This window comes from Heteronotia binoei, chromosome 19 (genome assembly GCF_032191835.1).
Source record: "Heteronotia binoei isolate CCM8104 ecotype False Entrance Well chromosome 19, APGP_CSIRO_Hbin_v1, whole genome shotgun sequence".
NCBI classification, from domain to species: domain Eukaryota; kingdom Metazoa; phylum Chordata; class Lepidosauria; order Squamata; family Gekkonidae; genus Heteronotia; species Heteronotia binoei.
In genome coordinates, this window is record NC_083241.1 from 40,816,426 (window position 1) to 40,842,001 (window position 25,576).

The window sequence follows — 25,576 nt, forward strand, 5'->3', positions numbered from 1 at the left end:
CTTTAAATGCATACCTCAAGCTGTCACCTGGCTTGGCTTGGAGAAGTGATTTCACGAGACAAATGCTTTCTCCAAGCTGGCTGACTGGGTGGTGGGAGACTTCAAGAGCCACATAATACGTGTGAAAGAGCCACGTGTGGCTCCTGAGCCATAGTTTGGCCACCCCTGGCTGGGCCGTGGTTCATGTGTTCTGCCTTCACCCGCAGGTGCTGCCGTAGTGAGGAGGTTTGGGTCACGGGGCCAGTTTGGTGTAGTGGTGAAGTGTGCGGACTCTTATCTGGGAGAACCGGGTTTGATTCCCCACTCCTCCACTTGCAGCTGCTGGAATCGCCTTGGGTCAGCCATAGCTCTAAGTGTGCAGACTCTTATCTGGGAGAACCGGGTTGGATTCCCCACTCCTCCACTGGCACCTGCTGGAATGGCCTTGGGTCAGCCATAGCTCTCGCAGGAATTGTCCTTTAAAGGGTAGCTACTGTAAAAAGCTCTCTCAGCCCCACCCACCTCACAGGGTGTCTGTTGTGTTGCGGGGGGGGGGGAGGAAGAGGAGATTGTGACTGCTCTGAGACTGAGATTCAGAGTATAGGGCGGGATATAAATCCAATGTCGTCTTCTTTCTTCTTCTTCTTCTTCTTCTTATCATTTTGTCTCGGTGAACTGCTGCTGCTCTGCAACAATTTTTCCAAACTTCTTCTCCCAAAGGCTTTGTGGTGACCCAGCTGGTGACTTCTTGCGGCTCTGACGGGCATTCCATGGCTCTGACGGAGAGCGGCGAAGTTTTCAGCTGGGGGGACGGCGATTACGGCAAACTGGGCCACGGCAACAGCGACCGGCAACGCCGCCCCAGGCAGATCGAGGCCCTGCAGGGAGAAGAAGTGGTGCAGGTGAAGGGCGGTCATGAATTTCCTGCTGTTGGGTGTCTCCTGTGGCAAAGTCCCTCTTGCAACTATCAGCCTGATTCGGTGTGGTGTAGAGAGCCAGTTTGGTGTCATAAGAACATAAGAGAAGCCCTGTTGGATCAGGCCAATGGCCCCTCCAGTCCAACACTCTGTGTCACATAAGAACATAAGAGAAGCCATGTTGGATCAGGCCAGTGGCCCCTCCAGTCCAACACTCTGTGTCACATAAGAACATAAGAGAAACCATGCTGGATCAGGCCAGTGGCCCCTCCAGTCCAACACTCTGTGTCACATAAGAACATAAGAGAAGCCATGTTGGATCAGGCCAATGGCCCCTCCAGTCCAACACTCTGTGTCACATAAGAACATAAGAGAAACCATGCTGGATCAGGCCAGTGGCCCCTCCAGTCCAACACTCTGTGTCACATAAGAACATAAGAGAAGCCCTGTTGCATCAGACCAATGGCTCATCCAGTCCACCACTCTGGTCACATAAGAACATAAGAGAAGCCCTGTTGGAGGATCAGGCCAGTGGCCCATCCAGTCCAACACTCTGTGTCACACAGTGGCCAAAAAATTTATATACACACACACACACACACACACACACTGTGGCTAATACCCACTGATGGACCTCTGCTCCATATTTTTATCTAACCCCCTCTTGAAGCTGGCTATGCTTGTAGCCGCCACCACCTCCTGTGGCAGTGAATTCCACGTGTGAATCACCCTTCGGGTGAAGTACCTCCTTTTATCCGTTCTAACCAGACTGCTCAGCAATTTCATTTAATGCCCACGAGTTCTTGTATTGTGAGAAAGGGAGAAAAGTACTTCTTTCTCTACCTTCTCCATCCCATGCATTATCTTGTAAACTTCTTATCATGTCACCCCGCAGTCGATGTTTCTCCAAGCTAAAAGCCCTTTCTTCATAGGGAAGTGGTGAAGTGTGTGGGCTCTTATCTGGGAGAACCGGGTTTGATTCCCCACTCCTCCTCCTCCTCCTCCTCCTCCTCCTCCTCTTCTTCTTCTTCTTCTTCTTCTTCTTCTTCTTCTTCTTCTTCTTCTTCTTCTTCTCCTTCTTCTTCTTCTTCTTCTCCTTCTTCTTCTCCTTCTCCTTCTCCTTCTCCTTCTTCTTCTCCTTCTTCTTCTCCTTCTTCTTCTCCTTCTTCTCCTTCTCCTTCTTCTCCTTCTCCTTCTCCTTCTTCTCCTTCTCCTTCTCCTTCTCCTCCTCCTTCTCCTTCTCCTTCTCCTTCTCCTCCTCCTCCTCCTCCTCCTCCTCCTCCTCCTCATCATCATCTGGGAGAACCGGGTTGGATTCCCCACTACACCAAAATGGCTCTCCTGCTGTGGAGTCAAATCAGCCTCTGACCTTGCAAATTCTAGAGGTGACAAATAACTGAGTGTAAAGGGGAGGGAGTTGTAGTCTAGTAGCACCTTTAAGACCAACGAAGTTTAATTCAGAATGTCAGCTTTCGTGTGCGTGTACACTTCATCGGAAAATGAAATGGGGTACGGTGAGCAGAGTTACATATAGCTGGTGGGCAGCGGTTAAGCACGCAAAATAGTCCCGCTAACAAATTGAAAGAACAGCCAGTTTGGTTAAGATACTATTTGTGCTGGAAAACAGCAAAGTCAACAAATGTGTTGGGACTGAAGTGTGATGGTGAGAGTGTCACAGGCGCTAAATGAAGAGTCTGTTAATTGCTCTATAGCTCCTCAAGGCCGGGTTAAACTGAGAACATGTGTTTCTACCAGAGAAATGGGATTGGATTATAAAAGTTACGACATGGAGTGAAATGGACAAATTAACAAGAATATTAAGAGACTATGATTTAGAAGTTTTCAAGACGGAGTGGAAAAAGTTTAGAAGATATATAGAAAAAGAGTGGAAAATAAAAGGACATTGGACAATTTTTGATAATAATTAAGTTTTAAAAAGAAGAAGAATATAAATTTTTGTTTTAATAGTTAAGGGTACCTTTAATATTTGTTTTTTTAAAGTGAATAACACTGGCAGGGGTCGAGTAACGGGGGGAGGGGTGGGTGGAAAGTAATATATGAGGTAGATAAAAGAAATGTTTAAAGATGTAAGATATAGATATAGATTTATTACCATATGTTACTAATAAAAATTGTTTTACAAAAAACCCAAAAAAACTGAGAACATGTGTTTCTCAGAGGCGTAACTGTCCACCAAGTTTACTTTTTAACATGTAGCATACATTATAAACATCATTCCGTTTTGCCAATGCAAAAAAGAATAATTAGGATACAGTGGAAGATGGGTTTAGTATATGTAATAAGATAAACAATACCCCTTATTTATGTGTGTCAATACAAAAAGCATTATTCTGATACACTCCATCTGTGAAGGCCTCTGTGATGAATAGGGGGCAGAAATCAAGGCTGCAGGTTTTTTATATGTAGGGAGGATGATTTGTTCTGCTAATAACAGCAACAACAGAATATAAATATATCTGATAAACTCTGTTAATATGTTCCTAAACAGTTTTCCTCTCAGCCGTCGTCTTATTTACTGTTACTGTTCTGCTGTTTTAAATTACTGTTTTAAGATCCTTGCATTTTACTTTACGCTTTTAAGAAAATTAACTGACTATAGGAACGTAAATTCAGGCCAATTGGGATAGTAGGACCATATTCCTAATTAATAAGATGCCGTTTGGGTTTTTGCACACCCCCCCCAGATGTCCTGCGGCTTCAAGCACTCCGCGGTGGTGACAGCCGACGGCAAACTCTTCACGTTTGGGAACGGCGACTACGGCCGGCTGGGGCTGGGGAACACGTCCAACAAGAAGCTTCCGGAGAGAGTGACCGCCCTGGAAGGCTATCAGATCGGAGAGGTAGCCTTTGCTTCGCTAGAAGCGGGAGCCAAGGAAGTTCTGCTTGTGGGCACTGCTGAAAGGAATGGGCACTTCAGGAAGGCCTGTGCAGTTAGGATTGGAAGGAGAAATTCTTGTGGGGAGCCATAGGATCAGGTTTCTTGCTTGGGATTTAGTAGCATTCGTTTATTTGAGAGCCAGTTTGGTGTAGTGGTTAAGTGTGCGGACTCTTATCTGGGACAACTGGGTTGGATTCCCCGCTCCTCCACTTGCAGCTGCTGGAATGGCCTTGGGTCAGCCATAGCTCTAAGTGTGCAGACTCTTATCTGGGAGAACCGGGTTTGATTCCCCTCTCCTCCACTTGCAGCTGCTGGAATAGCCTTGGGTCAGCCATAGCTCTAAGTGTGCAGACTCTTATCTGGGAGAACAGGGTTGGATTCCCCACTCCTCCACTTGCAGCTGCTGGAATGGCCTTGGGTCAGCCATAGCTCTCTTGGAGCTGTCCTTGAAAGGGAAGCTTCTGTGAGAGCTCTCTCAGCTCCACCCACACCACAAGGTGTCTGTTGTGGGGAAAGAAGATAAAGGAGATTGTGAGCCGCTCTGAGTCTCGGATTCAGAGAGAAGTGCAGGGTATAAATCCGCCGTCTTCTTCTTTCCACTCTGCCCTCCATGTAGCCAGGAGGGCATGCCGGGGGGGGGGGGGGTCTGTTGTGGTGGCGCCAGGTGGCTGCCAATCAGAGGATATTCCCAAGTGACCATAAAGGAGTGGTCGAGAGACAGGCAGTGTCTGAGAAGCTGTTCTGCCTTCAGGCACCAGCCCTGGGGTGCAGTTCTATTAAGCAGAAGCTGGCACATTCAAGAGTGCGTGAGCGTTTCAGACATTGTGAAATTTGCAGGGTCTCCTTTGGAGCAGAACCTAATCCAAACTTGGATCAGTGTTTCCTCTATGCTGAGTTTGCATGAGCTAGCGCACAGATTTTTAGCCTCCAGTTCGCACATTTTTGTCTTAGCTTAGGAAGGACACACGATAATTTATGCGGTAGCTCACAACTTTCATGCCAGTAGCTCACAAAGTAGAATTTTTGCTCGCAAGACTCTGCAGCTTAGAGGGAACATCGATTTGAATGTCCCCAATTAGGTGGCCTGTGGGCTGAACCACACCATAGCTGTGTCCACAGACGGCTCGATGGTTTGGGCGTTTGGTGACGGGGACTATGGGAAACTTGGCCTGGGGAACTCCACTGCCAAATCCTCGCCACAGGTAAGCCTCCCTTGACACACTTTCTCTCAAAGGATCCCGAAACGATTTCTGGTTAGAAGTTGGACTTTTAAAACCCTTTGCTTCTCATATGTGCTGTTGCATGTTGGTATAGCAGTAGAAACTGCTGGTGTGCTGTTACTCCTTTTTTCTCCCAGCCTTTCCCTGAGGAGTGTAGGGTGGCTTTGGTTGTTCCCCTTTCGACTTCACAGTGACCTTGTGAGGTAGGTTGGACCGGCTGAACATAGTCCAGAGACCTACACGGCAGGTTTGAATTCCAGTCTGACCTGCCCTAGCCAGAGACCCTGGCTCTCAAATGCCCTCTCTGCCTTTAAGAATGGGGTGTCCACAGGGGTCATTTTGTAGAAAAATTTGGAGCTCATTAGTATAACTCATTAGCATATGCCACCCCCACCCCCCACCAGCCAAAAGCAACCTGACGCAAGAAAGGAGAGTTCGGGTGAGCGAGGTCTGCTTGGGCTGATACAGTTTGGTGTAGTGGTTACGTGTGCGGACTCTTCTCTGTGAGAACTGAGTTTGATTCCCCGCTCCTCCACTTGCAGCGAATGGAATGGCCTTGGGTCAGCCATAGCTCTTGCAGAGCTGTCCTTGAAAGGGCATTTTCTGGGAGAACTCTCTCAGCCCCACTCGCCTCACAGGGTGTCTGTTGTGGGGGGAAGAAGATGAAGGAGATTGTAAGCTGCTCTGGGACTCTGATTCAAAGAGAAGGGCGGGGTATCTTCTTCTGGCTAGAGATCCAGCCAACCCAAGCAGGTCTCGCTCACCTGGGGCTCTCCTTAGCTGCCTTGCCCTCTAGTCAAAAGGCCAGCAAGCCGCCCACCACCCAAAATCACATAAGAAATGGAAAAACGGTGGTGTGGGCTTCTCCAGAGGTTAATGAGGGCTGCTGGGGGTGTGGCAAAGTCCCTGGTGGCTGATTGGCTGCTCGCTCTCCTAATCCAGGGATTGTTATGCAGCTGCACTTCCTATTCAATGGACAAGGTAGGTAGGTGGAGAGGAGGAGTGGGTGGGTCGACAGAAAGGTTCAGGAGCTGTGCTCCTGTGAGCTCCTGCTGTGAATTCAAAGCCTGGGTGTCCAGGTGACCTGTGGTCCCGTGCGTGGTCTGAAATCCTTGTCAAGTTAGTGGGACTCACTCCCATGTCAGCATATATAACACTGCCACTCAGGGCTCTTTTTTGTGGCAGGAGCGCCTCTGCATGTTAGGCCACACCCCCTGATGGAGCCAATCCTCCTGGAGCTGACAGTAGGCCCTGTACTAAAGGTCCTGTAAGCTCTTGGAGGATTGGCTACAGCAGGGGTGTGTGGCCTAATATGCAAAGGAGCTCCTGTTAGAATTCTATCCCTGGACCCTGTACTAAGTGCCGTGTAAGCTCTTGGAGGGTTGGCTCCATCAGGGGTGTGTGGCCTAATATGCAAAGGAGCTCCTGTTAGAATTCTATCCCTGGACCCTGTACTGAGAGCCCTGTAAGCTCTTGGAGGGTTGGCTCCATCAAGGGGGTGTGGCCTAATATGCAAAGGAGCCCCTGCTGGAATTCTATCTCTGGACCCTGTACTAAGAGCCCTGTAAGCTCTTGGAGGGTTGGCTCCACCAGGGGGGTGTGGCCTAATATGCAAAGGAGCCCCTGCTAGAATTCTATCTCTGGACCCTGTACTAAGAGCCCTGTAAGCTCTTGGAGGGTTGGCTCCATCAGGGGTGTGTGTGGCCTAATATGCAAAGGAGCCCCTGCTAGAATTCTATCTCTGGACCCTGTACTAAGAGCCCTGTAAGCTCTTGGAGGGTTGGCTCCATCAGGGGTGTGTGTAGCCTAATATGCAAAGGAGCCCCTGCTGGAATTCTATCTCTGGACCCTGTACTAAGAGCCCTGGAAGCTCTTGGAGGATTGGCTACAGCAGGGGGGTCGTGGCCTAATATGCAGAGGAGCTCCTGGTGGAAAAAAGAGCCCTGCAGTGGCACTTAGTTATGAATGAGAACACTGCTGCCGCCCTTTTTCCTTGTGGCCTCCGTCTTGCTTCCCAAAAATGTGCCCAGCTGGACTTAGCGGGGGCAGAGGGGCGGGCTGGGACTCAGCAATAGGGACCCCGGCTGAATGTTTGAAATCAATTCATACGTTCAGTTGCATCTTGATTTTAGCTGACTAGTTTACGGTTTGACGGCGAGCTGTCCTCGCAGGGTAACGTTTTGCCTTTCTGCTCTTTTGCCCCAGAAAGTAGATATCCTGTGTGGAATCGGAATCAAAAAGGTCGCATGCGGGACCCAGTTTTCCGTGGCGCTGACGAAAGACGGGCACGTGTACACGTTTGGGCAAGGTAGGCTGGGTGGAACTGCCACAAGCCTCCCGCACCTTTCGGGGCAGACCTGGTTGGGTGCTGCAAGGGAGGATCAGTTCGTCTTCGCCCTGGGAAAAGAGGTTAAACCCCTGCAGAGACAGAGCCCTGGAGGAGAAGTCTGTCAGTGGCTACTAGCTGTGGAGTGTAAAGGGAACCTCCACGTTCAGAGGCTGTCAACCCCTGAATTTTGGTGCTCAGGAGGCAGCATCAGGGGAAGTCCTCGGCCTCTGTGCCCTGTTCATCTGGCCCTCCGGGGCACCTGGTTGGCCACTGTGTGAGACAAGATGCTGGACTAGATGGACCCTCACTGGTCTGGTCCAGCAGGGCTCTTCTTGCTTTATTAGACAGGAGGTGGTCAAAACCTGGGTTGCTCTTCTAACTGTTCTGTTCATCCAGCCACATTTATTGTTTCAAGAAAACCTTCCCCTGAATGCACAGTGTTCAGCCAGACATGGGGGGGGGGGTGGTGGTGGTTAGCTATCTCTTCTTGAGAGAGGCCCACTGTATTCACCAAGTAGTTAATGTCGTGTGATGCTGACCACAGTGTTTCCAGAGACAGATGAGCCACATAAGAACACAAGAGAACCTAAGAGAAGCCATGTTGGATCAGGCCAACGGCCCATCCAGCCTAACACTCTGTGTCACACATAAGAACCTAAGAGAAGCCATGTTGGATGAGGTCAGTGGCCCATCCAGTCCAACCCTCTGTGTCACACATAAGAACCTAAGAGAAGCCATGTTGGACCAGGCCAGTGGCCCATCCAGTCCAACACTCTGTGTCACACATAAGAACCTAAGAGAAGCCATGTTGGATCAGGCCAGTGGCCCCTCCAGTCCAACACTCTGTGTCACATAAGAACATAAGAGAAGCCATGTTGGATCAGGCCAGTGGCCCATCCAGTCCAACACTCTGTGTCACGCAGTGGCCAAAAACAAAAACCCAAGTGCAATCAGGAGGTTCACAAGTGAGGCTAGAAGCCCTTCCACTTTGCCACCCCCCCAAGCACCAAGAATACAGAGCATCACTGCCCCCCTTTTCTGGCCATTGCTTGCTCCTCTAAACGAGCGCTGCTATCCTTTGGAAGCTGCGTTTCTTCATGTGCCATCTAGCCTGGGTCTTCTTATCCTGCTTTAGACCGTCTGATCGGGTTGCCAGAAGGTAGAGCCCGAAACCACAACCGCCCGCAGCAAGTTCCGGCCTTGTCGGGAATCTTTGTTGAAGATGTCACTGTTGGAGCCGAGCACACCCTCGCCTTGACCTCTTCGGGGGACGTCTACGCCTGGGGGAGCAACTCAGAAGGGCAGGTAAGTCCGGAAGCGTCTGGCACACAAAAGGCATCCGGGTTTTCTCCCCAGTAATAGGAATACGATCCGCTGATTGACTGAACTTTTGGCAATTGAGACCTTCTTGCTGCTCTTAAGTCTGCCCCGGCAGACCCAAGGCCATTCCAGCAGCTGTAAGTGGAGGAGTGGGGAATCAAACCTGGTTCTCCCAGATAAGAGTCTGCACACTTAGAGCTCTGGCTGACCCAAGGCCATTCCAGCAGGTGCAAGTGGAGGAGCGGGGAATCAAACCCAGTTCTCCCAAATAACAGTCTGCACACTTAGAGCTATGGCTGACCCAAGGCCATTCCAGCAGCTGCAAGTGGAGGAGCGAGGAATCAAACCCAGTTCTCCCAGATAACAGTCTGCACACTTAGAGCTATGGCTAACCCAAGGCCATTCCAGCAGCTGCAAGTGGAGGAGTGGGGAATCCAACTCGGTTCTCCCAGATAAGAGTTTGCACACTTAGAGCTATGGCTGACCCAAGGCCATTCCAGCAGGTGCAAGTGGAGGAGTGGGGAATCCAACCCTGTTCTCCCAGATAAGAGAGCTATGGCTGACCCAAGGCCATTCCAGCAGGTGCAAGTGGAGGAGTGGGGAATCAAACCCGATTCTCCCAGATAAGAGTTTGCACACTTAGAGCTCTGGCTGACCCAAGGCCATTCCAGCAGGTGCCAGTGGAGGAGTGGGGAATCCAACCCGGTTGTCCCAGATAAGAGTCCATGCACTTAACAATGACACCAAACTGGCCCTCACAGTGTCTCCACAGGCACCCCTTCTGCCCAGTGCTTTCTCCCCTAAATGAATAGTGCTATTCTTTGGAAGTTGTCTTCCTTCGCTCATAATCTAGCTTGGGTTAGAAGCAGATCTCAGGCCTCTGCCCAGTTCGCCAAGCACAGGAAGTAGTGCCTTCTTCGGGGGAGGCTGTAGGGGACGTCCTCGGCCCTGCAGGTTCATTCGGTGGATGGTCTTCCGCACAGCTTAGGGCTCCCTCACTCGTCCTTTCCCTGAACCCCTCTGTCTTTTCTAGCTTGGACTGGGCCATACCAATCATGTCCGGGAGCCAACGCTGATCACTTCTCTGCAAGGAAAGAATGTCCGGCAGATTTCTGCAGGAAGGTGCCATAGTGCTGCATGGACCGCCCCGCCTGTTCCCCCCCGAGCGCCAGGTAAAGAATGCAGGTTGGGGTTCCCAGAGGTGGCGGCTTTGGTCGTTTTCGAGGCGGTTCCAGAGGCTGTCCGAGTCAGTCTCTGTTGATACCAAAGTATTTCACGTTCGCCTCAAACTGGTTCACTCTAAAAATCTATGGGATTGCCGAAACGTTCTGGCGGTCGGTTCTCCGATTTAAAACGGCTCTAGGTTAAAAAAGATGCCCAGTTCATAATTGATGGAAATGATTAAATGGCAGACCAGGGCCAGCTCACACACTAGGCAAACTTGGCGGGTCGCCTAGGGTGCTGGGAGGAGGGGCGCCAAATTGGGTTCCCCCCCCCCCCCTTGGTGCCCAAGACAGCCGCTTAGTTTGCCCCTCTCTGCTGCCACCGCTGCTGCTGCCAGTCCCCTCCCTTCCGCCATGTTTCCTCTCCCCACCGGCTCACCGTGACAAGGCTGGACCCGACCAGCTTCCAAGCAGCTGCATGTTTTTTGAAGCCAGCACTGGAGGAGGCTTCACTCCCCCTCACGTTTCTGGAAAGGAGAAGATGGTGATGATACTGGATTTATATCCCGCCCTCCACTCCGAAGAGTCTCAGAGCGGCTCACAATCTCCTTTCCCTCCCCCCCCCCCCACAACAGACACCCTGTGAGGTAGATGAAGATATTGGATTTATATCCCAACCTCCACTCTGAAGAGTCTCAGAGCGGCTCACAATCTCCTTTCCCTTCCTCCCCCACAACAGACACCCTGTGAGGTAGATGAAGATATTGGATTTATATCCCGCCCTCCACTCCGAAGAGTCTCAGAGTGGCTCACAATCTCCTTTCCCTTCCTCCCCCACAACAGACACCCTGTGAGGTAGATGAAGATATTGGATTTATATCCCGCCCTCCACTCCGAAGAGTCTCAGAGCGGCTCACAATCTCCTTTACCTTCCTCCCCCACAACAGACACCCTGTGAGGTAGATGAAGATATTGGATTTATATCCCGCCCTCCACTCCAAAGAGTCTCAGAGCGGCTCACAATCTTCTTTCCCTTCCCCCCCACAACAGACACCCTGTGAGGTAGATGAAGATATTGGATTTATATCCCGCCCTCCACTCCAAAGAGTCTCAGAGCAGCTCACAATCTCCTTTCCCTTCCTCCCCCACAACAGACATTCTGTGAGGTAGATGAAGATATTGGATTTATATCCCACCCTCCATTCCGAAGAGTCTCAGAGCGGCTCACAATCTCCTTTCCCTTCCTCCCCCACAACAGACACCCTGTGAGGTAGATGAAGATATTGGATTTATATCCCGCCCTCCACTCCGAAGAATCTCAGAGCGGCTCACAATCTCCTTTACCTTCCTCCCCCACAACAGACACCCTGTGAGGTAGATGAAGATATTGGATTTATATCCCGCCCTCCACTCCAAAGAGTCTCAGAGCGGCTCACAATCTTCTTTCCCTTCCCCCCCACAACAGACACCCTGTGAGGTAGATGAAGATATTGGATTTATATCCCGCCCTCCACTCCAAAGAGTCTCAGAGCAGCTCACAATCTCCTTTCCCTTCCTCCCCCACAACAGACATTCTGTGAGGTAGATGAAGATATTGGATTTATATCCCACCCTCCATTCCGAAGAGTCTCAGAGCGGCTCACAATCTCCTTTCCCTTCCTCCCCCACAACAGACACCCTGTGAGGTAGATGAAGATATTGGATTTATATCCCACCCTCCACTCCAAAGAGTCTCAGAGCGGCTCACAATCTTCTTTCCCTTCCCCCCCACAACAGACACCCTGTGAGGTAGATGAAGATATTGGATTTATATCCCGCCCTCCACTTCGAATCTCAGAGTCTCAAAGCGGCTCACAATCTCCTTTACCTCCCTCCCCCACAACAGACACTGACTTGGATGGATGCAGGGGGGTCTGATTCAGTAGAAGGCAGCTTCATATGTCTGGGATGTGAGGGCCCACCCATCAGGCAGCAAGGGCTGGGGGAGCTTTCCTCCCCGAGGAGCGTGTGCCAGGCTTTCAGAAACGGGGGTCACAGGCAGCTGGTATGGCTCAGGAGGGAAAAGCCCCCCCCCCGACATGCCTTCCCTGTGGCTTATTTGCTTGGTGCAAGGTCTTTGGTGTTTTCGACACCAGGTTAAAACGGATGGATCCTCCCAGGCCTTTTTGTCAAACCCTGCTCGCTTTCCCCACTACACACACACACACACACGCACACCCTTGTTTGTCAGATGACTTTTGTGGTAGTTTTTATAGCAGTGCTGTTTTGTAATAATCTTTTTGCATTCTCTTCAAGTCCTTGAAGGGCTGTCCTATAGAGGATGGGGTGGAATTGTTTTCTGTTGCCCAGAAGGTAGGACCAGAACCAAGGGGTTGGAATTAAATCAAAAGAGTTTCCGACTCAACTTTAGGAAGAACTTCCTGACCATTAGAGCAGTTCCTCAGTGGATCAGGCTTCCTTGGGAGGTGGTGGACTCTCCTTCCTTGGAGGTTTTTAAACAGAGGCTAGGTGGCCATCTGACAGCAATGTAGATCCTGTGAATTCAGGGGACGGTGTTTGTGAGTTTCCTGCATTGTGCAGGGGGTTGGACTAGATGACCCTGGAGGTACCCTCCAACTCTATGATTCTATTAGGAAGAACTTCCTGACTGTTAGAGCGATTCCTCAGTGGAACAGGCTTCCTTGGGAGGTGGTGGGCTCTCCTTCCTTGGAGGTTTTTAAACAGAGGCTAGGTGGCCATCTGACAGCAATGAAGATCCTGTGAATTTAGGGGGCGGTGTTTGTGAATTTCCTGCATTGTGCAGGGGGTTGGACTCCATGACCCTAGAGGTCCCTTCCAACTCTATGATTCTATTAGGAAGAACTTCCTGACTGTTAGAACAATTCCTCAGTGGGACAGGCTTCCTCCTTGGGAGGTGGTGGGCTCTCCTTCCTTGGAGGTTTTTAAACAGAGGCTAGGTGGCCATCTGACAGCAATGAAGATCCTGTGAATTTAGGGGGAGGTATTTGTGAGTTTCCTGCATTGTGCAGGGGGTTGGACTCGATGACCCTGGAGGTCCCTTCCAACTCTGTGATTCTGTTAGGAAGAATTTCTTCACTGTTAGAGTGGTTCCTCAGTGGAACAGGCTTCCTTGGGGGGTGGGGGGTGGGCTCTCCTTCCTTGGAGGTTCTTCAACAGAGGCTAGAGGGTCATCTGACAGCAATGAAGATCCTGTGAATTTAGGGGGAGGTATTTGTGAGTTTCCTGCATTGTGCAGGGGGTTGGACTCGATGACCCTGGAGGTCCCTTCCAACTCTGTGATTCTGTTAGGAAGAATTTCTTCACTGTTAGAGTGGTTCCTCAGTGGAACAGGCTTCCTTGGGGGGTGGTGGGCTCTCCTTCCTTGGAGGTTCTTCAACAGAGGCTAGAGGGTCATCTGACAGCAATGAAGATCCTGTGAATTTAGGGGGAGGTATTTGTGAGTTTCCTGTATTGCGCAGAGGGTTGGACTCGATGACCCTGGAGGTCCCTTCCAACTCTGTGATTCTGTTAGGAAGAATTTCTTGACTGTTAGAGTGGTTCTTCAGTGGAACAGGCTTCCTTGGGGGGGGGGGGGCTCTCCTTCCTTGGAGGTTCTTCAACAGAGGCTAGAGGGTCATCTGACAGCAATGAAGATCCTGTGAATTTAGGGGGAGGTATTTGTGAGTTTCCTGTATTGCGCAGAGGGTTGGACTCGATGACCCTGGAGGTCCCTTCCAACTCTGTGATTCTGTTAGGAAGAATTTCTTGACTGTTAGAGTGGTTCTTCAGTGGAACAGGCTTCCTTGGGGGGGGGGGGGGCTCTCCTTCCTTGGAGGTTCTTCAACAGAGGCTAGAGGGTCATCTGACAGCAATGAAGATCCTGTGAATTTAGGGGGAGGTATTTGTGAGTTTCCTGTATTGCGCAGGGGGTTGGACTAGATGACCCTGGAGGTCTCTTCCAACTCTGTGATTCCCATGTCGTTAGCCACCCAGCGGTTCTGCTTGAGACATAAATATCCACAGCTCTGCACCATGAATGTGATGTGCCACGGGCAATGCCACGTCCCTGTCGGTCTCTATCCATGGTCATTCATGGCTTCTGTTGTGCTTTGGCCCTGGGCAGACCTCCACGGCATGTTTGTAAGGCCTGTGATGCCAGCAGGATCCAGCCGCCTGCCCTTAAATGTCTCCTCTGTCCCCTGGCCAGGCGTGTCCGTTCCCCTGCAGCTGGGCTTACCTGACGCCATCCCTCCGCAGTACGGGGCGCTGAAGGAGGTGAGCATCCACACGGTCCGAGCCAGGCTGCGGCTGCTCTACCACTTCTCCGACCTCATGTATTCTTCCTGGCGCTTGCTCAACCTCAGTCCCAACAATCAGGTAACCCACCTTCATCCCTTTGGGACCCTCTCGTAGAGATGCTTTTGAGATCTTTGCCTCCTTGCAGCTGGAAACTTGGTTAAACCACGAGAAGCCTAAATGAGATACCTTGGGCAGGGGCGGGGAACCTTTTTTCTGCCCTGGGCCGTATGGATATTTATAACATCATTTGCGGGCCGTAAAAAATGATCAACTTAAAAAAACAGTGCTCCGCCGAGGGAGAATTAATAGCAAAATTAATAGAAATAATTGTTTTTCTATTTGAAGTCATGTGGGGAGAGCCTAATCTGGCACACACACACACCCGGCCCACTGCCCTAGGCAAATACCTAGGTCCAGGGTTTTTTGTAGAAAAAGCCCAGCAGGAACTCAGTAGCATATTAGACCACATCCCCTAATATTAGCATATTAGGTCACAGCCTCATTAGCATATTAGGCCACACCTTCTGGGATAGTCAAGTGCAAACTGAACTGTGACAGTAACTTTTCCAGGCCCTGCAGCAGTTCTGGCCAGCCAGCCAGGCCCCAGGGAGGCTGCCGCACAGAACATCTGTGCCCTGTGATCCCTGCCTGGCCCTGGGGAGGCTGCTGCACAGCGCGGCTGGGATCCACGGTCCTCGCTGGCCAGCCAGGCCCCAGAGAGGCTGCCACATGAGCAATCCCTGAGGGCCACACCAAGTGACCTCGAGGGCCGCATACAGCCTTCGGGACAGAGGTTCCCCACCCCTGACCCCGGGCAAGGCTGGCCAAACAGTGGCTTGGGAGTCACACGTGGCTCTTCCACACATGCTGTGTGGCTCTCAGCCCCATTGGCCAATTTGGAAAAGGCATTTCTCTCTTTAAATCACTTGGCCCTATGTATCATTGTATTGTATAATTGCAAAGACCCAAGGCTGGGTAACCTTCTTTGCAGATGTTGTGCTTACAAATAAAGCTCTGTAGTCCAAACAGTATCCTTGAGATGATGGCAAATAAGCCGCCTTCAAGATTCAGAGTTGAGTATAGATGTATCGCAATGTATCAAAGCCTCAATATCTAGGCATACATACATAGGAATATATAGAGCTTTATTTGCAAATGCAACATCTGCAAAGATTACGCTGCCTTGGGTCTTTGTAATATCATTTTTTCACTATGTATATTGTATAACGTTCATATATTTCTGTGCATAAATTGGTGTGCGGCGTATCGTCGGGCACAGTTTCTTTTGTATTTACTACTTGGAAGGTTCCTCATTTCTGCGTCCCCCTGCCTGGTTTTCAATTACAGAACAGCGCATCCCATTACAATGCTGGAACGTGGGGAATTGTCCAAGGGCAGCTGAGGCCGCTCCTCGCCCCGAGGGTCTACACTCTGCCCATGGTCCGCTCCATCGGGAAGACCATGGTCCAAGGGAAGAACTACGGGCCGCAGATCACAGTCAAAAGGATCTCAACAAGGTCGGTGTCTGCAGGCTGCTCTGCTGGGGGTGGGGGCAGTCCCTGGGAGCCATGCGTGGCTGCCCTTTCTGCCCTCGTCAGGGTGGAATTTGGGTACTCCGTCAGTGGCTGCTTTGTGATGAGTCTTCTAACTGTGGCCTCTGTCTGTCTCTCTCTGTGTGTGTGTCTCTCTTTCTCTGTGTCTGTCTCTGTGTGTGTGTCTCTCTCTCTCTGTGTCTCTCTCTCTCTGTGTCTCTTGTCTCCCTTTCTGTGTCTCTGTTTGTCTCTCTGTGTCTGTCTCTCTCTGTGTGTCTCTTGTCTCTCTCTCTCTCTGTGTCTCTGTCTCTCTGTCTCTGTCTCTCTCTCTCTCTGTGTCTCGTCTCTCTTTCTGTGACTCTGTTTGTCTGTCTCTCTGTGTGTCTCTTGTCTCTCTCTGTGTGTGTCTGTCTCTCTGTGTGTGTCGTCTCTCTTTGTCTCTCTCTTTCTGTGTGTCTCTTGTCTCTCTCTCTGTGTCTCTGTCTGTCTCTCTCTCTGTGTCTCTGTCTCGCTCTCTCTGTGTCGGTCTCTCTGTGTGTTTCTTGTCTCTCTGTGTCTCTGTCTCTCTCTCTCTGTGTCTCTGTCTCTCTCTATTTGTGTCGTCTCTCTCTGTCTCTCTCTCTCTCTGTGTCTCTTGTCTCTCTCTGTGTGTCTCTGTCTCTCTCTCTCTGTGTCTCTCTGTGTGTGTCATCTCTCTCTCTCTCTCTCTGTGTTTCTTGTTTCTCTCTCTGTGTCTCTGTCTGTCTCTCTCTCTTTGTGTCTCTTGTCTCTCTCTGTGTGTCTCTGTCTCGCTCTCTCTGTATCTGTCTCTCTGTCTGTCTGTCTCTCTGTGTGTGTCGTCTCTCTCTGTCTCTCTCTGTGTCTCTGTCTCTCTCTGTATCTGTCTCTCTGTGTGTCTCTTGTCTCTGTCTCTCTCTCTGTGTCTCTTGTTTCTCTCTCTCTGTCTCTGTCTGTCTCTCTCTCTCTGTGTGTCTCTTGTCTCTCTCTCTGTGTCTCTGTCTTGCTCTGTCTGTCTGTCTGTCTCTCTTCTTTCCAAAAGAGGTCGGAAGTGCAAGCCGATTTTCGTCCAGATAGCCCGGCAGGTGGTCAAGCTCAACGCTTCCGACCTCCGCTTGCCCTCCCGTGCCTGGAAAGTGAAGCTGGTTGGCGAAGGTGCCGACGATGCCGGGGGCGTCTTTGATGACACCATCACAGAAATGTGCCAGGTGCGCCAGTTCCGCCTGTCCGCTTCCCATTACTCTGCTCTCCTCCTCTGGTTCAGCGGCCTCTGTGCTGGGGGTGGGTGGGGGTGTCTCAAGCTTGTATGTCATCCCAGCCCTTGACAGTTCTGAATAGGATGCCAGCCTGGCGCAAAATCCAAAATGGAGTTTGGGTGTGTGTGGAGGCGGGTCGAATGCTGAACCATGAGATGACAGGTGAAGCTCTGCTGAAGCTATGTTGTCATTCTGAGATGGATGAATGAAGGGATAAGGCAGGGGTGGCGAAATTGTGGCTTGGGAACCACATGTGGCTCTTTCATACAAGTTGTGTGGCTCCTGAAGCCCCCACCGGCCAATTGGCTGACTTGGAGAAGGCATTTCTCCCTTTAAATCATTTATCTGAGCCAAGCCAGCTGGTGGCTTGAATGCATGCAAAGTTAAAGTAGCTTTCTTTCCACCTCTAACTCACTGAAAATGTCAAGACAGTGTGCGATTGCAATAAAAAAAGGCCAAGGATATGCTGGGAATTATTAGGAAGGGAATTGAAAACAAATCAGCCAGTATCATAATGCCCCTGTATAAATCGATGGTATGGCATCATTTGGAATACTGTGTGCAATTCTGGTCACTGCACCTAAAAAGGATATTATAGCCTTGGGAAAAGTCCAGAAAAGGGCAACTAGAATGATTAAAGGGTTGGAACACTTTCCGTATGAAGAAAGGTTAAAACGTTTGGGGCTCTTTAGCTTGGAGAAAGGTCGACTGCGGGGTGAGATGATAGAGGTTTACAAGATTATGCATGGGATGGAGAAAGTACAGAAAGAAGTCCTTTTCTCCCTTTCTCACCATACAAGAACTCATGGGCATTCAATGAAATTGCTGAGCAGTTGGGTTAAAATGGATAAAAGGAAGTACTAATTCACCCAAAGGGTGATTAACATGTGGAATTCACTGCCATAGGTGGTGGCGGCGGCTACAAACATAGCCACCTTCAAGAGGGGATTGGATAAAAATATGAAGCAGAGGTCCATCAGTGGCTATTAGCCACGGTATATATATGTTTGTGTGTGTGTATATGTATGTATGTATGTGTGTGTATGTATGTATATATATATATACACACACACACATATTGGCCACTGTGTGACACAGAGTGTTGGACTGGATGGGCCATTGAACTGATCCAACATGGCTTCTCTTATGTTCTTATGTTCTCCCACCTCTCTCCCCCATCTATTTTCCTTCCTTCCTTCCTTCCTTCCTTCCTTCCTTCCTTCCTTCCTTCCTTCCTTCCTTCCTTCCTTCCTTCCTTCCTTCCTTCCTTCCTTCCTTCCTTCCTTCCTTCCTTCCTTCCTACCTACCTACCTACCTACCTACCTACCTACCTACCTACCACTAACATTCATGTCTTGGGGCTCTAAAACAATTGATATTTTATTCTATGTGGCTGTTACGTTAAGCAAGTTTGGCACCCCTAGTGTAATGTATATTATATTAAAGTATAAAGTATTAAAGTATATTTTATACTTCACAATACGCCTAGAAAAATTGAATGTAAAAAATGGCAACTTGTGATGAGGGGATCCCGCATTGGGCCAGGCTGTTTTTCTCTGCAAAGGGGAGCAAAAGAAGCCCTCGCGGATACAGAGATCTTTCTGAATGGTATTAGGCGGCTCACTTCTCTGCTTTGGTGTCTTGGATACTGCATCAAACACCTTCTCCTCTCTCTTAATTCCCAAGGAACTTGAAACGGGTGTCGTCGACCTGCTGATTCCTTCCCCCAACGCCACAGCCGAAGTTGGCTACAACAGAGATCGGTGAGTGGCAGAACGCTTGCTTCTTGAACCAAGATTTCTTACTGGTGGTGGTGATGGAGATAGAAGATGATGATGATGATATTGGATTTATACCCCGCCCTTCACTACCCAAAGGATTCTCAGAGCAGCTTACAGTCTCCTTTCCATTCCCCTCCCAACAGACACCCCGTGAGGTAGGTGGAGCTGAGAGAGCTCTGACAAAAACTGCTCTTGAGAGGAACAGCTCTGACAGAGTTATGACTGACCCAAGGTCACTCCGGCAGCTGCATGTGGAGGAGAAACCAAACCTGATTCTCCCAGATAAGAGTCAGCCTGCTTAACCACTACACCAAACTGGCTCTCTGTGTAGCATTAAGGGAGTCAGAAAGAAGGAAGTGCTGCTGCGGTTCTGGAGCCCATCTTCCCCAGCACTGTGCTCTGGGGATCCTCTTGGAGAATCTGGATTCTGCTGGACTTTCTTGCCCGTCCAGCCTGGTTCTTGGCAGTGTCATGGGCTCCCTTGGGTGAAAATCTACCACTGAAGGCACCCCACTTTCCTCTCTTTGCACTTGTCCGCCTGTCATCACACCGCTGGCTGTGAAGCAGACGCTGAGTCCTCGTTTGTTTAGGACTATCCCACAGTTGGGCTGCTGGGCTGCCCCCCCCCCCCCCAAGTCAGATTTTGTCCCCCCGACCCCAGTCCTTCTGCTCTTGGAAGCGTTTTCAGGGAGCGTCCCGCTGCGGTCTGGCCAGGCATGGCGCGTTCACGTCAGTTGGCTAGAATCACAACAAAGAAAGACCGTAGCTAGTTATTAAATGTAACTTCCTCCTTCGAGGAGCTGAAGGCGTCATGTGGGGTGTCAGCCCACCCCACAGATGCTATCGTAGAATCATAAGAGTTGGAAGGGACCTCCTGGGCCATCCAGTCCAACCTCCTGCACAAATACCTCCCCCCCCCCCCCTCCAGACACATGCACATCCCCAGTGACCCCTGTTCCATGCCCAGAAGATGGCAAAAAAGTCCTGGATGGCTGCCTGACTCCAAAATGGCCATCAGCCTTTCCCTTGGCATGTAAGGAAGGGCATGTAAGAGAACCAAACACTGATGCAGCCCTTCCGGCCCTCCTCATGGTCATTAGGACAACCGTGGGAGGAAAGCTTGGCGGACAGGTAATGATGGGTCGTTCAGTCTTCCCCTGAGCTTCATAGCAGTGTGTGTGTGGGTCAGGGAGGGTGGAATTTGAACGAAGCCTCCCCCCCCATCCTTCCTAGTATTGCCATTCCTCCACATTGGGTCTTCACAGCCTGGGAAGTCAAGTTGTGCTGAGTAGGGGGGGGGGGGTGCACAGGTGGCTACAGAAAGGTCCAGAACATGTTTGGGGGATGGGGGGAAGGGGAGCTGTCTGTGCAGGTAAATGTTCCTCCCAAGTGGGTGGGGAGGAAGAGGAACAAAAGGGCATTCGTCTGTCGTTAAGGCCCCCCTCCCCGAGGGCGCAGGCTCTTGGTTGTGATCGCAAGGGAAGCCCGGGTGTCACCTTTGTGCGCTTTTGTCATCTCCCCGCTCAGGTTCCTCTTCAACCCTTCGGCCTGCTCGGACGAGCACCTGCTGCAGTTCAAGTTCCTGGGCATCCTGATGGGCGTGGCCATCCGGACCAAGAAGCCCCTGGACCTCCACCTGGCCCCGCTGGTCTGGAAGCAGCTCTGCTGCATCCCGCTGGCCCTGGAGGACCTCGAGGAGGTGGACCTTCTCTACGTGCAGACCCTCAACAGCATTCTTCACATTGAAGACAGCGGGATCATGGAGGAGAATTTCCACGAGGTCAGTGGCGGTCCCTTTCTGCGGTCTGGTCTTCCTCCTCGAGTCAGAGGGCGGCTGCAGGCAGAGCCCGCTGGAGCCCCCATCTGCGTGGTCCACGGGGCAGACCTTCTCGTGGGGCGCCACGTTGATTTTTGTGCCAAAACAGGCCCTGGGGGATCTTTCCAGTTGGGCTTGAGTGGTACATGTGAGCTTGTCCCTTAGTCTGCTGCGCGGGGGTGGGGGGGCTACTGGCAGCAGCTCTCCAGGTTCTCAGGCACAGGCCTTTCACACCACCTACGCTTAGGGTCGCCAGGTCCAATTCATGAAATATCTGGGGACTTTGGGGGGTGGAGCCAGAAGACTTTGGGGCTGAAGCCAAGAGACTGGGGGTGGAGCCAGGAGACATGGGGGTGGGGTCAGGAGACTTTGGGGATGGAGCCAGGAGACATGGGGGTGAGGCCAAGAGACTTTGGGGCTAGAGCCAGGAGACTTTGGGGGTGGAGCCAGGAGACATGGGGGTGAGGCTAAGAGACTTTGGGGCTGGAGCCAGGAGATATGGGGTGGAGCCAGAAGACTTTGGGGGTGGAGCCAGGAGACTTTGGGGGTGGAGCCAGGAGACATGGGGGTGAGGCTAAGAGACTTTGGGGCTGGAGCCAGGAGATATGGGGTGGAGCCAGAAGACTTTGGGGGTGGAGCCAGGAGACTTTGGGGGTGGAGCCAGGAGACATGGGGGTGAGGCCAAGAGACTTTAGAGCTGGAGCCAGGAGATATGGGGTGGGGCCAAGAGACATGGGGGTGAGGCCAAGAGACTTTGGGGGTGGGGCCAGGAGACTTTGGGGGTGGAGCCAGGAGACATGGGGGTGAGGCCAAGAGACTGGGGGTGGAGCCAGGAGAATGGGGTGGAGCCAGGAGACATGGGGGTGAGGCCAAGAGACTTTGGGGGTGGGGCCAGGAGACTTTGGGGGTGGAGCCAGGAGACATGGGGATGGAGTCAGGAGCCAGGTTGTGACAAAGGGAGTTCTGGCCATCACAGAGCAGTGTTGGCAACAATAAGGGAAGAGTGTGCGGTTGAAACAACCCTCTGCAGCTGTGTGTGTGTGTGTGAGAAAAGATGAAAACCGCAAAGGAGGGGATGGCAGCAGCACACGAAAACGTGGCGCATAACCCCAAACAAAAGCAGGTTCTGGGAGCAAACCCAGGCCCAATTGAGGTCCTGGTCAGCCAGCCCCAGAGGTGCTGAGAATGGGGCGCGTCCCCTCCCCTCCTGCAAATAATTGCATTTCTGCAGGGCAGAGGAATTGCTGACCAGTGGCAGGGCCGGCTTGGCCATTCTCTGACGGCAGGGATTCTCGCAGGAGAGAACAGGAGCAGGTGGGCTCCACAATTTCCTCCACCCCTCCCTGCTGCCCGTGAAAGAGGGTTCCCAGGGCAGAACCAGGCTGGAGTGCTGGAAGCTGCTGTCCTGGCTTATTTCCTCGGGAAGTTTCTCCGTGTCCCCACAGTCCTTCCACCACTGTGCCTGAGGCTCTGTTCCTTTCTGTATTTTCCAGCTCACGTGGAGTTTTGTGGTTTTTATGGTGCGTGGGAGCTTAGATTAGATTAGATTAGATAATTTTATTTATATCCCGCCCTCCCCGCCGGGGCAGGCTCAGGGCGGCTAACAGTAACAGTAACATTCCATTGTATAAAAACAAGGTTACATTCAACATTAAAATTCTAATAGATTTAAAATTAATTACAGTTATAAAAGTGCTAATGCTATTGCTATTTGTTCTTTATTATGATGGCGGTATCATTAGTACTTAATTTTCTACATCATCGAAAGCCAGTCGGAAGAGGAAAGTCTTGCAGGCCCTGCGGAATTGTTCAAGATCCCGCAGGGCCCGCATTTCCTCTGGAAGTTGGTTCCATAAGCTCGGGGCCACAGAGGAGAAGGCCCGATTGCGGGTGCATTGCAACTTCACCTCTCTTGGTCCGGGGATAGTCAGCAAGTTTTTTCCAGCTGACCTCAGTGCTCTCTGGGGTTCATATAGGGAGAGACGGTCCCTGAGGTAGACAGGTCCTCGACCATATAGGGCTTTAAAGGTAATGACCAGCACTTTGTAACGAACCCGGTATATAAGCTGCCTCAAGGACTTTGGAACGCCCTCTGTCGGTGTCTTCCCCCAATGAGTGAAGACTTTTAAAATTATTATTTCATTTGGCGCATCCCCGATAACGGTTATCGTTGTTCACTTATGTGTTTTTACTGAATTACTGTAATTACTGTTTTTACTCAATTACTGAATTGAGCTTTGTTGAATAATCTTACTATTTTAAATGTTTTTAGCCGTTCTGGTGTTTTTATGCTTACCGCTCTGGGGGCCGCGATCAGGAGGAAATGTGGAATAAAACTGTTCTAAGTAAATACACATGACAAAAGTGCTAAACAAATGCATTTTACACTACATCACCCAGGGCTGCCTCTTTGTGCCTAGTGGCACAAAATCAAGATGAGATGTTGCTCTGTTTTACACACCGTTTCCCCAAAGCCTTTATATTTTTTACAGCCCAGACCTGTTTGCTGATCCGAGTGGAGTCAGGAGCTGCAGAGCCCTTGGTGGGCCCCTCGGCCTGAACAGCCTGTCTTTTGTTTTCCTGCTAGATGATTCCTCTGGATTCTTTTGTGGGCCAGAGTGCCGACGGGAAAATGGTTCCCATAATCCCTGGTGGGAACAGCATCCCCCTGACCTTCTCTAACAGGAAGGAATACGTGGAGAGAGCCATCGAGTACAGACTCCATGAAATGGACCGTCAGGTGAGAGGATCTGACCCAAAACACACTTGCATAGAATCCTAGAGTTGGAAGGGACCTCCAGGGTCATCGAGTCCAACCCCCTGCACAATGCAGGAAACTCACAAACACCTCCCCCTAAATTCACAGGATCTTCATTGCTGTCAGATGGCCATCTAGCCTCTGTTGAAAAACCTCCAAGGAAGGAGAGCCCACCACCTCCCAAGGAGGAAGCCTGTTCCACTGAGGAATCGCTCTAACTGTCAGGAAGTTCTTCCTAATCATAGAATCCTAGAGTTGGAAGGGACCTCCAGGGTCATCGAGTCCAACCCCCTGCACAATGCAGGAAACCCACAAACACCTCCCCCTAAATTCACAGGATCTTCATTGCTGTCAGATGGCCATCTGGCCTCTGTTGAAAAACCTCCAAGGAAGGAGAGCCCACCACCTCTCAAGGAGGAAGCCGGTTCCACTGAGGAACCACTCTAATGGTCAGGAAGTTATTCCTAATGTTGAGCCGGAAATGCTTTTAATTTCAACCCCTTGGTTCTGGTCCTACCTTCCGAGGCCACAGAAAACAATTCCACTCCATCCTCTTTAGGACAGCCCTTCTAGGACTTGAAGATGATGATCATGTGCTGACCTTCTGACTGCTTGTGTTGGACTTTTCAAAAAGCATTCTACGTTGCTTATTTATTTATTTAATTTCTATGCCGCGTTCCCCACCAAAGGCAGGCTCAGGACAGCTCACAGGTTACAGGTCACACCATCCGATTAGTGCGACCGACAGGGTAAACAACAATTAAAAACATAAAACCAATTACTGAAAGACCTGCATGTGCTACTATCATGACTTCAGACAGCGATTAAATTCCAATGGTGGTAAGTCGCTACGTCAGCTGTTCTGAGAGGTCCCAGAATCGCCATAGCGTGGTGAGGTAGAACCATTGGTAGTGCTTTATGGGCCAATCCCGTTGCTGCAGGTGTCGCCGTCATGAAAATGCATGCCGGAAGAGTGCCGTTTTGCAGGCCCTGTGGAAGCTCTCGCTTAAGATCCGCCCCGTGTTTGGCTTGCACGGCAATTCTTTGTGGGTATCCTTGACAATAAAGGTGCTCAGTATCTTTTTTTGGCCATCAGTATCCAACATAGAGGGCCTGTAAGACAGCTGTTCCGCCAGGCGTTTAGTTGAGGCAAGCGGGCATCCTTTACTCTGTTGCCTATACCAGGGGTGGCCGACGGTAGCTCTCCAGATGTTTTTTGCCTACAACTCCCATCAGCCCCAGCCAGCATGGCCAGTGGCTGGAGCTGATGGGAGCTGTAGGCAAAAAAACGTCTGGAGAACTACCGTTGGCCACCCCTGGCCTATACCATCGGTTGTCCTCCCCCACATTGATTTTTTAATCTGAACCACTGTATCCGGGTCCCTGAACGATTATACCCAGGCCTCAGATTCAGTGGAAGCCTTTCTGAGAGTTCCGCCTCCTCCTTCTGAGAGTTCCACCTCCTCCTGAGAGTTCCACCTCCCCCTGAGAGTTCCTCCTCCTCCTTCTGAGAGTTCCACCTCCTTGTCCATTGAATAGTAGGTGCAGCTGCATAACAATCCCTGGATGAGCTCCACCACCTCTTTTTCTACAAAGCGACTCCTGATTATACCTAAATCTGCACTGTGTGCCTGCCCGCCTTTCTTATATAACGTTGATATATAATGCTGTTGCTTTAATTGTAGTTATTGGTTTTTACTGCGTGCGATGGCTTTTCTTTGTATGTGATCCGCCCTTCGCCCATCTGGGAAAGGGCAGAATATAAATAGGCCAAATAAATAAATAGAGTTATGTTTTCTACATAAGCCTCGCCTTCTCTTTGGACGGCAGGTGGCCGCGGTGCGGGAGGGGATGTCGTGGATCGTGCCGGTCCCTTTGCTCTCCCTCCTGACCGCCAAGCAGCTGGAGCAGATGGTCTGTGGGATGCCCGAGATTTCCGTCGACGTCCTGAAGAAGGTGGTGCGCTACAGGGAGGTCGACGAGCAGCACCAGCTGGTCCAGTGGTTCTGGCACACCCTGGAGGAGTTCTCCAACGAGGAGCGAGTCCTTTTCATGAGGTTCGTGTCGGGGAGGTCTCGCCTGCCAGCCAACACAGCGGATATTTCTCAGCGTTTCCAAATCATGAAGGTTGATCGGGTAAGACGCCGCTTCCCCTTTTCCCCCTTAACTCTCCCCACCCGCTGATTTGGCAAAAGGAAGCCGGGATTGAAACGGCCCCGTCTTCATGACAAAATTGGAAGGGGCCATCAAAAAGCCGGTTCAGGGAAGCGGTGTTAATCCAGTTTCCCCAGATTGGGCGCACACTGCCTC

General features: G+C 50.8%; 1 protein-coding gene across 1 annotated transcript in view; it reads left to right on the forward strand.

The window, feature by feature from the left end:
* The window catches only part of HERC1 (HECT and RLD domain containing E3 ubiquitin protein ligase family member 1), a 159,989-nt gene that overhangs the window by 132,609 nt on the left and 1,804 nt on the right, over positions 1 to 25,576 (forward strand). The window contains 13 exon segments of the mRNA XM_060260258.1: positions 700 to 881; positions 3,602 to 3,757; positions 4,875 to 4,997; positions 7,221 to 7,323; positions 8,480 to 8,649; positions 9,698 to 9,836; positions 14,035 to 14,204; positions 15,474 to 15,643; positions 16,698 to 16,863; positions 18,598 to 18,674; positions 20,220 to 20,472; positions 23,096 to 23,248; positions 25,097 to 25,402. Of these exon segments, the coding sequence (XP_060116241.1) occupies positions 700 to 881; positions 3,602 to 3,757; positions 4,875 to 4,997; positions 7,221 to 7,323; positions 8,480 to 8,649; positions 9,698 to 9,836; positions 14,035 to 14,204; positions 15,474 to 15,643; positions 16,698 to 16,863; positions 18,598 to 18,674; positions 20,220 to 20,472; positions 23,096 to 23,248; positions 25,097 to 25,402 (2,168 nt within the window).